The sequence below is a fragment of the Gopherus flavomarginatus genome, chromosome 10 (genome assembly GCF_025201925.1).
Source record: "Gopherus flavomarginatus isolate rGopFla2 chromosome 10, rGopFla2.mat.asm, whole genome shotgun sequence".
Taxonomy (NCBI): Eukaryota; Metazoa; Chordata; order Testudines; family Testudinidae; genus Gopherus; species Gopherus flavomarginatus.
The window spans coordinates 48,318,424-48,331,339 of NC_066626.1; the positions used below are offsets into that span (position 1 = coordinate 48,318,424).

The 12,916-nt window shown below is 39.7% G+C and overlaps 1 protein-coding gene across 6 annotated transcripts in view; it reads left to right on the forward strand.

Moving 5' to 3' along the window:
• Positions 1–12,916, forward strand: part of KCNH7 (potassium voltage-gated channel subfamily H member 7) — a 326,344-nt gene that overhangs the window by 243,406 nt on the left and 70,022 nt on the right. For all 6 annotated transcript variants that reach the window (XM_050917200.1, XM_050917201.1, XM_050917202.1 and 3 more), the window contains one exon: positions 11,887–12,312. In XM_050917200.1, coding sequence (XP_050773157.1) covers positions 11,887–12,312 — 426 coding nt within the window. The remainder of the gene's footprint in view (positions 1–11,886; positions 12,313–12,916) is intronic.

A 12,916-nucleotide genomic window follows, 5' to 3' on the forward strand; every position in this document is an offset into this window, starting at 1 on the left:
AATTTAATGGAAGACTAGTAATCCTGGGACAACTTATAGAGCTTCCTCTTTCCAAGATCAAAGGGGCCTTGGGTTAGGTATTGTCTTACATATCAGTCTGTGCAGCCTAGTCTACCTCTCTCTTAGACACCTGAATAAATCTTCAGTGTGATACAGGGCTGAATCTGTCTCTAAGATACACTATATCTTCAGGTATAAGACTTTATTCAATGAATTGCCAATTTGACATAAAATCAAAGTTGGCATTCTTTTCAAGGGAGAAGAAAGACTATGGCAAACTCCACTCCTTTCAGTTGATATGTTAAAATTTGCACTTCTTTGTGACTCCTTCTCGATATGTTTGTATTGCCAGAAGTGCAGTGTAGTTCTCAAAAAATGAGTCCTTGATGGCAAGGAAATAGAACATTGTTATTTACTTCTGAATTTCCTACCTTTCTGCTCTGAAATTCAAGCACTTGTAGCCTGTGAATATGGTCCATTTTCAAAATAAGTTGAGCATATAGAATCAGAGATATGTCGAATTGGAAGGGTCCTTGAGGTCCTCCAGACCAGTGTATATCAGCTTTTTTTGACAACAGGAACCAACTTCTGGTCTTCCTAAACTGTGTCAGGGAGCTTTCAGAGACTGGCTCCAGTCCATGGATCAGTTGTTAACCACTGATCTAGACCCATCCCCCCACATATAGACAGAAAATAGCAAAGAAGCTTTTTGGAATCACATTCTCTTAATATTGAAGTAACCCATTCCTTTATCTGAAATAATAAAGATTGTACAAGTTCTTCTCTCATATATTCACACAGCTTTCAGAAGTTCAGAGGGTTTGATTCTCATTGGGGTTGCCAGGGTGTAAGCAAGGGAAGAGTATAACCTGGTGATTTTAAGTAAATCACCTCTCTCTGACCTAGTCCGTAAGGCTTTCAATTGGCACCTAGGTTTTGGAACAGAGCAGTAGATGTATTAATCTGTTTTCTGCGGCTAATGTAGAAACCATTAGAGACCAGTTGATTTTGTCTAATAGACTCTTTTTAGCTAAGAAAGCATGCCCCCTCCTATGGCTATGGATGCAGCCTGAAAGAGAAGCTTTTTATAGGACAATAATTTCCCACATATATTGTAGGGTCTATTATATCTCTGTTACACCTTCTGCAGCACCAGGTAAGCCCAGGAAGCCATGATGATCCATGATTTATTCCAAAGATTTTTTTAAAAGTAGCCTGTATTATAGCTCGAAACCCAAGCAAACACTAGCAGAAGGAGAGTGGGGGTGGGCCCATCAAGGAGCCACTTATGCTTACTGATTCAATGCTGGCGCAGCTGCAGCATTAGAGTAGTTTATGCCAGCGAAGAATCAGTACAACAGAGTTCTACCACTTTCCCATAGTGTTCCCTTACCCCCCTAGGTTTCCTCATGCCACAGGAACTGCTAGTCATTAACTTTATGCTAGTGGCAAGTTCCCCCTCTGTAATTCTCCACTGTCTGTTTCCTAATGGAAATCTCCACTGTGAGCTGTCTGAGCAGTACAAAGTATACAGATGATACTAGAAAATCTAGGCCATATTTTTTTATTTTAGCATAAAACTGAAGACCAAATAAATGCATTGTAGGGGGGATTCCTAAATGTCTTTTCACCCCTCATTGGATGCATGAAACTTTTTCAGTGTTGTCAATATGTATTCTGCATGGGTAGGCCCAAAGTATTACCATAACAATTTAACTATCTTTACCACATGTATTGCATATTTCCTTTTGCATTTCATTTTTATATTCCATTTTAATCACATCTTAATCTTTTTTTTCATTGAGCAAACCAGTTTTAAATGGACCCTAATAAATATAGGATTTTCATAAATGGCCAAATACTTTAAAATAGCTAGCCTGGAGATAATACCAACAAGTGCGGGAGATCTTTTTTCCGCTGACAGGTCATCAACTAATGATTGGAACTACATTTTGAGTGAGTAAAAATGATGATAATTGAAGCTCTTGTTGCAGATGTGGTACTTAATGGCTAGCTGGCTGATTTTAAAAATGCTTGTTAACAGCTTAGAGGTTTTGTGGTGGATGGAACAATCAATAATGTGCTAATTCTTTCCCAATTTGTAGCCTAAAGTTTTTTTAAAGCATTTGCTTGAAAGGTTCCTTTAGGTTAATTCTTAAAGTATTGAGTGATATGTCTCAATGCTTTGTCTGTCATTAGCACTTGCTAAAAATAAAACGGCAGTTAACATCACCTTCACTGATAATCCACAAATTACTACGGTAAGATTTAAATTTCATTAAAGTACATTCAACAAATCTATCTGCTTATAGGTGTTGCTCTGTTGATGCATTACACATTGACATGAAAGTAATTGCAGACTGGCTGGCAGGAAAAGACTCCTAAGGCTTAAGACCTAAATGTTCCATTTTAGAAATAATGCCCAGACCAGCTTTGTAACTCTGTTCAAATGGAGGATGAAAGTACTTGGATGAGAAGGCCTGCTTGTGTCTGTTTTCCACGGCAGTATATTTTTGGATGAATTCTCTGATCTCGTGATTCCATTTCTGGGGATTTCAATGTTCATAGATACCAACATATCTCCCATGCAAACACCAGCAATATCCAGCTGGTTCTTTGTCACCCATGGGAAATTTTCTCAGTCAGAGAGCCCAATAATTGTTTAGTACAGCTGCTGTAATTTCAAGGCACTAACCCATCTGCAGTAACGGTATGCACACAGCAGATGAGTCATGTTGCATACACGTGCGGTAGGTGTGGGTTTCAAGCTTGGGCTCAGATTTTAAATTTGCTCTCTGCTTCATCATATATTTTTGAGGGGATGATGTAACAGATTATTTAGGCATCTAAATACCAGACATTAAATGCACTTTAATAAAAGCGTGATTTAAAAAAAAAATAAAGAAGGCTGGAGTGTGGAGGATGAAGAAATAGAAATAGATTCTCTATTGTACCAAAACACTGAAATAAGAACTTAGATTACTCTGAGATAGACATACAGGTAAAAGCTCACCTGCTGCTCACATCTACCCACACGTATCCCCTTTTACTAGTATACCTTTCAACCCATTAAACTGTAGCATTGTTCTGAAAGTCACAGTATGTTTAAGCATGAGGGTACAGAATAGTGCAGAACAAAGGGTTGCCAAGTAGGACTGGCAGGTGTGGAGGTAATAAAATATTCACCTAGTACTTGTTAATCACCACAGAAAGCTCAGACAAATGATTACAAACTATTTGTATTTGAAGCAGTAATACATCTTAGACCAAATGCTACTTTCACTTCCACTGGGTAAATCTGGAGTGAAGCAATGGAGTCAGAATGTATGACAGGTCAAAATCAGCTTCCATGTCTATTCTTTTGGGGTTTGCGAATAGCAATTTAGCATAGATTTTGTTGTAACTTATATGGTGCAATTTCTCTATCAATTGGCTTTTTGTTTCCTCTGTATCAGATCAATTTTTGTTAAAAATCTACCCAGGTCTGTCATTGCACAGTGTTCAGACTACTGCGTATGGTCCTGTCCAATTAACTTAAATATATGCCATTTAGAAATGTTTAAGTCTAATTAGGAGTTAGAGAGCATTAGTTAGCCAATAATCAAATGTTTTTCAGTTAAGACAAACAGGAGTGATGATTATTAGGCAGCCAGCCTTAGTAAAGATGATAGACTGCAGCCCTATGTCTTACTCACTAAGTAACTAATCATACTGATGGGGTTGTAATAAATCAAAAAGGTGACAATTCATGTTCTGAACTTTCTAACCCAAAACAGGTCTAATACAAGGATTGTGATGTTGCTTAAAAATTCAGCAACACAAACTAAAGCTAACATGGAACATCAATGAAATGGTTTGCATGTTTATTATTTGCATAACTGTTAACCCAAAATCAGATAAAATAAGAAACGACCCAACAGTTAGTACATACTTAACTTTTTTTAGGTTCATAAAAGTCTGATTTATATTTGGTTCTTTGCATTAGCACATAACTCATTACCGCCCAAATTTCAGCTTAGGCCAGAAAATAAATTGCTGAAAAATAACCAAAAAGCCTGTTCTTGTGGTATTCCCAGCGTAACTGAAAATTTGAGTGCTAGATAGTCACAAAACCTTTATTTCAGGAGATACTGTAGCAGTCTGACCTCTAGAATAAAAGATTCAAACATGTTCTTATAAGTATTGTGTCTTTTAGGTTCACCCATCCATAGTGTGCCATTTGTCATCTGGTGAATATGCAGGTATATTCAAAGAAGAACACTGTGCTATTTCTGATCCTGCACACAAAGAAATATTGAGCTCATTGTTTAATGCTTTACTGGTAAATGTTTTTACCTAACCTTCTGTATCTGAAGTCCCAAATGGGAAGCATACAGGCGGATATGCAAAGAGGTCACATTTTATTGTGGTACTAGATTTGTTATTGCAATCATTACATTAGAAAGCTTAACATTAAAAAGTAAGATTAGCTTTCAATATTAGTAATAATATTTCAATATTAGCTTACGATACCTCAGATGCATTTCACGCTCTCCGATAGCAGGACATAAATGTTAGCACTAGATATAAATACGCAACATTCTGCTGTATAGTTCTAATGTAGTGGAACAGATAAAAAGGGGTAAATCAAACAGGTATTGATAAATCCTCAGTAGTGGTATTTTCTGACCGGGAAGCTGTGCTTTAATGGCCAGCCTTTGAAAAACAAATAAATTAGGTTTGTGCTGACATTTAAAGGCAGTAGAATACATTTTCTGGAGCATTAAAATCAAAAAGGAGTTCAGCTATTTATCATTTCAGAACTGGGATAGCCTTATTAGTCATCCATGTCAAGAAAGAAGATATCAAGGCAATTGAAATATGGTCATTGAAATCCCATAATCACAGACTAAATCAGAAGTTCCTGAGGACATTGGTAATGCTTGTTATCAGGGGGCAAATGTTGGCTTAATTGTCATTTGTTCAGTGGCACTTGTGTAATACAGTATATTTTCAGATAGTGATTTCTGAATTCAGTCATCTCCTAAGGATGCTCAGGCAGTACTGGCTTCATAGTGATGTTATGAATAGAGACAGAAAGGGAAGAAATTGTCCTTGTTAGACATAGTTTGACAGCTGTAATGGAGATAAAACACAGGAGAACTGAAAACTGAGAGAGGTTATCTCATGTGAGGAGAGAGACCTATGGTACTCAAACTGTGGGTTGCCAGTTCATTTTAATGGGGTCACCAGGCAAGGCCAACATTAAGGGGTGGCAAGCAAGGCAACTGTCTAGGGCCTCACACCACAGAAGGCCCTGCAAAGCTAAGTTGCTCAAACTTTGGCTTCAGCCATGTGTGGCAGGGCCAGGGTTAGACTCACTGTGATCCAGGGCAGAAATTCTTAAATGTCTGGGAGTACCCACTAGATAAAAGTGTACGGTGCAGGTAATTCCATACTCATTTCAGTGTATACCTGAGGGGGCCTTTCAGTCCTCCCCTCTACCCATCCTGGTCCCCAGCCAACCCGCTGCTGGGACCTCACCATTCCCCCCTCAAATAAGGTTTGGGAGGGCTATAAAGGAGAGGGGGTTTAGCTCCCTGCAGTACCAATCATAGGAGCCCTAACCCTCTCTTCTACCCTCCCCGTTTCTGCTCATTTAAAGAATACCTCCTTTAAATCCTTTACCAATCCATTTTATCTGGATCACCACATCCCTTCGCTACAGAGTATTTGCACTGGACATCCGCCCCACGTGCATGTAATGAGTTGTTCTAACTCCTGTTCCATGTTCTCCCTGAACTGAATCCCCCCAGCTGTTATGGACAAGGTGGGGAAAAAAACCACTTCACCTTGGCCAATCTGGCGGTGAGAGAAAAACTCCTTCCCAGTCTCTTCCCTCCTGCCCCCTGTTGCCGAGAAAGGAGCAACTAGTTCAATGTCCACCGGATCCTGACAAAATCCGGTATTTTGCCACCTCCGGGGGTGGGTAGATGGATGTGTGCTGCCCCACCTGATCCGGGCAAAAGAGGGCTTTTCCTGAACCAGCATGGACTTATATAGTAGCTCTTCCCTTCTGGTCACCGGGAGGGAGATGGGTCAGTGTCCACATTCTAGGGTGAGCATATTTCCCTAAACTGAAACCGGCACACCAGGTAAGTGCAACACTAGGTGGCCTGAGCCTCACCGATCACCCGAGCCCTAGTTATCCTTTCTTTATGAAAATGGGAAGGAAACCAAATATAGAAAAGAATCCAACCGGTCAGTGTTTTTGACAAGATTTCCTGAATCTTAGTATTTTCCTGGAACGACTTTCACACAGCACTATGGAATCTATGGACATAACCTGCCTGGCATAAATCAACTACACAGTATCAGTAGAAAACCAACTGGCACACTACACAACATCCTAGCGTGTCTCCTTGACTCTTCACCAGGAGACCCCACCAAGGAGCAGGATCTCCTTGGTAAGCCCAACACTAGAACTGCCAAGACAGACATGAGAATTCCCCAAAAAGTGAAAGATCATCTTTAGGGAGTCCAGTACTGGGACTTCCTCCTCCAGTAATTAAATCATGTTTTAAACAGTAAAAACTGACAGAACCATTTTTTCATTTTATTTTGGAAACTCCTGCCATATCGTACTTATGGTACCCTAGGTAGCTGTCCACTTCGTTTTTGCTTAATGGCCTTGCTATCATACCCAGTCCTCCATTGCCTTCAAATATATTCTTTTTTTTTTTTTTTCACTAGCAGAGGAACTACTGTGTTAATCTTAGAGAGACTAAAAACAGAACTACAAAAAGACAGAAAGGTGGCAGAGCAGGGTTTTAAGCTCTGGGATAAACTCACTTTAGAAATGTTGTTGGATCCTGACTGCTCACTCATTGTGGAATGTCAGCTGCAGATTTGCTGCACTGCTGTAAATATATTCCTTCTTCACAGTTGCTATTACCCCAGACTGAACACATAAGGGGGAGATACCTCAGAAGGAGGTAGGTAGACAGTATATCATTAATCCTACCAAGTCTAAACACTTAAAACAAGATTCTCAGCTGATGTAAATTTCCATAGCTCCATTCGAGTCAATGAAACTATGCAGTTTACCCCAGCTGAGGATTTGGTTTTCATCAGCAATAAATGGCAGAAGCTGACATAAAAAATTCAGATCTAGGCTGTGATGAAGCAGAGAAACTGTCAGCTAGCACAGCAGGGGTTAAAGGGAGACTTTGGGCCTAGCTAGCCCCACCTTGTTATGCCAGCAGCCAAGGCCAGGCTTGGAGGGAGGTGAAAAGAAGGGAGCCTGGCTCAGGCTGTGGCTGATTGGTGAAGGGGAAGGAAATATCTGCTTTCCTAACTGAGGGGAAGACTCACTAATCTGCCTGCCAAGATAGCCACCTGGGAGGAAGCACTGTCTCCCCAGCCATGGGAGGCTGTGGAAGAGACCTAGGAGCCTCCAGCCTTGGAGATAACTGAGTGAGTGAAGCCCAGGAACATTGTAGAGTTTGGCCTCACCAGCTTGGGGGCGCCCTGCCTGAAGGAGCCTGGACCCATGACTAGATGCCCCTATGAAAGGCAGCACATTGCCCAACTAAATTGGACTGGAGGGGCCATACCCAAACTGAACAGAAACTGGTGAGAAGTAGCCTAGGGCAGAGGGTTTAGACTCCATGTCAGGAGGGCTGCTCCTTTTCAGGGGCTTACAGTCACAGAGCCCTTGGCTGGGACATTGTGGAAAAGGAGGATCCAGGTCCCTCTAACACCCCCCCACCCTTAAAGACTGAGGTCACCCACCCAAGCAAGGAGCTGGAGGCTTTTCCACTCTGGGGGAAATACTTCTACTGTGGATGCTCAAAGTCTAGCAAAAGGTATCTTTCCAAATCAAAAAGATACTTTGCAGCTAATAGTGCTGGTTAATTGTCAGCTGAAATTGTGAGTAGATTTTATTACCATTTCTGTCTGTCATTTCTTCCTTGTTATCCCCAGCAACCCACAAAGTTCTTCTTCAAAGTTTCATAATGACAAGTATAAAATAATTTTTAAAGGACATCTCATTTCAATTTAAGTTGTGGCTTTAATTAATTAGATTTATGTCCTCCTATTTTGGGGGCAGTTCTGAGGCCTATGTTGTACAAGAGATCAGACTAGATGATTACAATAGTCCCTTCTCACCTTGGATTCTATGAATAAGTAGCTAGGAAAGTGCCAATTATGGTGTGCTGAGTCTTCACAGAGACCTTTGAAACTCTGTAGACACTTTAGACTTGTTCTGGGCAAAAATACTCGTTGATCTCAGTTGGTGCAGTATTGGCACTCATGGTGTAAAGCAACATTCTCAAAGCATTTTCATATCCAACTAATCAATTTTTATTTCTTTACATCCTGATCCATTGTCTCAGAGCCCAAAAAAATTTGATCACCAGACATTTATTAAAGATCTTTTGCTATGTAATGGAGTTCATTGTTAGTATTTTAGTGTAAAGAAAATGTGCTTACAGCCACTGAATGCAGTGAATCTTTGTTTGGGCAGCAGGGAAAAGAGGATGGGGCTCTTTTAAACGTCCTTACTGCATTTGGGTTATAAGGAGGGATGCACAGACCTGAGCAGAGCCAAGGGGCAACAGAAAGTGGCTAGTCCAGTTGGGGGCACTTTGGGGAGGAAGTGTGCACTTTGGGGAGGAAAAGGTATTTGTACCTTAAGCATTCCACAAGAAACTCATTCTTCAGAGGGCTTCAGTAGCTGGAGATGTCCATCCATTTAGCCAAAGAATAAATACAGACTGGACAAAGCAGTGCCTCCACTTTAGAGGGATGGCATGTAGAAAAAAGAAGATAAATTAGTCTTAATTCTTAGTCATAGTCTACTGATACTATCAATACAAATGCTGGTAGCTGGTGAACACCTGTCCATTTTGACTTATTTGAGAAGACAAGATACCTACATGGCCATCAAACAAAAAATCAGATAACAAATTTCAGGCAATAATCAATTTTGTTGTTCTGATAGCAGTGTAAAGTTTTGTATTACATTATCTATTAATCACACAAATCATCCAGTCACCCTGAGTCTAAGTCTAAGAAATTTTATGTGAAAACACTGGATCTGTTTCTGATCTCACGTCACTTGTATACTACAGTTGCTTTACAATGCCTGGTTCTGCTCTCATACTTTTCAGTTCCCTGAAGTCAATAGAAATAAACCAGTGTAAGTGAAAAGAAAATCAGACCCTGACTTCAGTGGAGAGTTACTCCTGATTTACACTAGCGTAGGAGAGAAAAGAATAGAGCTCAATTGTTTGTCCAGCAATACAGCACTTAGGTTGGAATTTTCATATAGCTGATTGAAAATTGTGAAGACAGCTTTATTCTCAATGTCAATGAAAGAAATGGATTAATCTCAAAACTCTAGCAGGAGGACTGTGTTATTTATAAAGTGCATAGCAATTTCTCCTCCCCTCACTCCCCCCCCCCCATACACACATAGACATTGTTCTATAATACTAGGAAAACAGCTGATTTATTCTTGTCTCGTCACATGCTGGGGATCTGAAAGGGTGAAGGCTGCCTCAGATGCTGTACAATATGTCTGATTCAGTTTGCTATTGACTAATGTCTCTAGTGCATAAAAATACAACTAGTCCCATTAGTTAAGTGCAATTCCCAGCAAAAAAATAAATAATACATGAATGTCCTCCACCATCACCTCAGCATGGTGTTTAGTGGTTGCTTAAAGGTACCATATAATCTTGTGGATGACTTAATCGTTCTCTGCTTCACTTTTCAAAGGAGAAGAGTGGTTATTAACTCTAGTGTTCTCACAACATTTTCACAGTAGATCTTTCTTGAACAGCTAGTTCTGCTTAAGTGGCTAAAGAAAGGATCTGAGTGTTATAAAACACTTGCTGCTGGAAAATTAAACAAAAATAGATGAGCTAATAAGGATTTTAAAAAGATTATAGTGGGAGAGGGTGTCTCACTTTGATCTTGTACTAGCTAAAATCTCAAATCTTGAATAGCTAATCAAAAAGAAATTAAAGCACACAATGATTATCACACAGGGTATTACTTTTTCCCCTAAGATTTCATTCTAGGTAGCTTTTTTCATTTTTAATACATATCTTTTTTAATATGTACCTTTTTAAAAGATTCAGTACTAGGCAAATTGATTGAAACTATAGTAAAGAACAGAATTATCAGATGGCTTTTGTAATGGGAAATCATGCCCCACAAATCTACTAGAATTCCTTGAGGAGATCAATAAGAATGTGGACAAGGGTGTACAAGCGTGATCTAGTAGATATAGTGTACTTAGATTTTTAGAAAGCCTTTGACAAGGTCCCTCGCCAATGACTCTTAAGCAAAGTAAACTGCCACGGGATAAGAGGGAAGGTCTTTTACTGGATTAGTGACTGCCTAAAGGATAGAAAATAAAGGGTAAGAATATATGATCAGGTCTCACAATGGAGAGAGGCAAAGAGGTTATCTCCCAAGGATCTGTACTGGGACCTGTACTGTTCAACATATGCATAAATGATCTGAAAAAAGGGAAGTGAAAAAATTTGCAGATGATACAAAACTATTCCAGATAGTTAAGTCCAAAGCAGATTGTGAAGAGTTACAAAGGGATTTCACAAAACTGGGTGACTGGGCAACAAAATGGAAGATTAAATTTAGTGTTGATAAATGCAAAGTAATGCACATTGGAAAACATAATCCCAAATATACATATAAATTATTGGGGTTTAAATTAGCTGTTACCAATCAAGAAAGAGATCTTGTAGTCAGAGTTCTCTGAAAACATCCATTCAATATGCAGCATCAGTCAAAAAAAAACAGAATATTGGGAATAATTAAGAAAGGGATAGATAATGTTGCCTCTATATAAATCCATGGTACGCCCACATTCTGAATACTTTGTGCAGATGTGGATGCCTCATCTCAAAAAAGATGTATTGAAATTGGAAAAAGTACAGAAAAGGGCAACAACAATGATTAGGGTCTGGAACAGCTTCCATATGAGGAGAGATTAATAAGACTGGGACTTTTTAACTTGGAAAAGAGATGACTAAACAGGGATATGATAGAAGTCTATAAAATCATGACTAGTGTAGAGAAAGTAAACAAAGAGGTGTTATTTACTCCTCATACAAGAACTAGGGATCACCAAATACAAGAACTAGGGATCACCAAATGAAATTAAGAGGCAACAGGTTTAAAACAAAAGAAAGTATTTCTTCACACAATGGACAGTCAGCCTGTGTAACTCTTTGCCGGAGGATGTTGTGAAGGCCAAGACTATAACGGGGATCAAAAAAGAACTAGATAAGTTGATGGAGGATAGGACCATCATTGGCTATTAGCCAGGAGGGGCAAGGATGCAAAACTGTGCTCTGAAGTGTCTCTAGCTTCTATTTGCCAGAAGCTGGGAATGGGCAATACGGGATGGATCACTTGATGATTGCCTGTTCTGTTCATTCCCTCTGAAGCACCTGGCATTGGCCACTGCTGGAAGACAGGACACTGAGTTAGATCAGGGGTTCCCAAACTTGGTTCGCGGCTTGTTCGGGGTAAGCCCCAGTGAGCCACAAGACGCTTTGTTTACCTGAGCATCTGCAGGTATGGCCGCTTGCAGCTCCCAGTGGCCACAGTTCGCCATTTGCCAATGGGAGCTGCGGGAAGCAGGGCTTATGTTCTTATGATCTAATGTCCAAAAATGTAATAAATATTACTTGGCAGTAGAGAGGGATTAGATGGAAAATTTCACTGCATAAGGACTGTGTAATCAGGTCTAAATAATACAATACAGTTTAACTGTTTCACTATATTTGCTATATATTTTTAAAAAATATGTACAGATTGTTTTACTCTGATTTGTTGTTTCTTTACATGGTATATTTCTTGTTCTAGGTTCTATCCTTAGGAGCAGATGTTCTGCCAGAATATAAGCTCCAGACACCTCGCATCAACAAGTTTACTATATTGCACTACAGTCCTTTCAAAGCAGTCTGGGACTGGCTCATCTTGTTGCTGGTGATATATACTGCCATATTCACCCCTTACTCTGCTGCCTTCCTTCTGAACGATAGTGAAGAACAGAAGAGACGAGTGTGTGGATATTCTTGCAGCCCACTGAATGTGGTAGACTTAATTGTGGATATTATGTTTATCATTGACATTCTAATAAACTTCAGAACAACATATGTAAACCAGAATGAAGAAGTGGTAAGTGACCCAGCAAAAATAGCAATTCACTACTTCAAAGGCTGGTTCCTAATTGACATGGTTGCTGCAATACCTTTTGACCTGCTGATTTTTGGATCTGGCTCTGAAGAGGTAAGCTAAAATAAAAAAGTAGCCTTTTTTTCCCATTGACTTTGATAATCTGCTATAACCACACATAACGTTTCCCTGACAGGGAGCTCAATTAGGCTGTTCAGTAATCTCCCAAGGAAAGTGGTGAAAGCCCCAACACTTGAGACTTGAAATTTAACTGGACAAAACACCAGTAAAATGGTAGCGGATGAGCCTTCTCTTGCAGAAAAACAGACTGGATGACCCAAATCAATTTTTTCATTCTCAAATTCTTTGACACAATCTTCTTTACAATTAACATAAACATACCATACACACAGTATTGCAGAATAATCTTGGTGTTCTAAGGACATTTCTCTCTTCCTGTCATTAACCATGTGTGTGCGCGAAACTGTTCTGTGGTTAGGTTGAGGGAATCACTCATCACGGCTATCAATCTGGCAAGGTTAAACCAAAACTATTATTAGGTTTATTTTTTCAAATCTTTTTAGAAGTTCAAATCCTTGCCAAAATAACCTGGGCCAGATCCTCAACTGGTATAAACTAACGTAGTTCTATTAACTTCACCTGAGCTGGTCTGATTTATACCAGCTGGGGCTTTGGCACAAGAGATTTCATACTATGG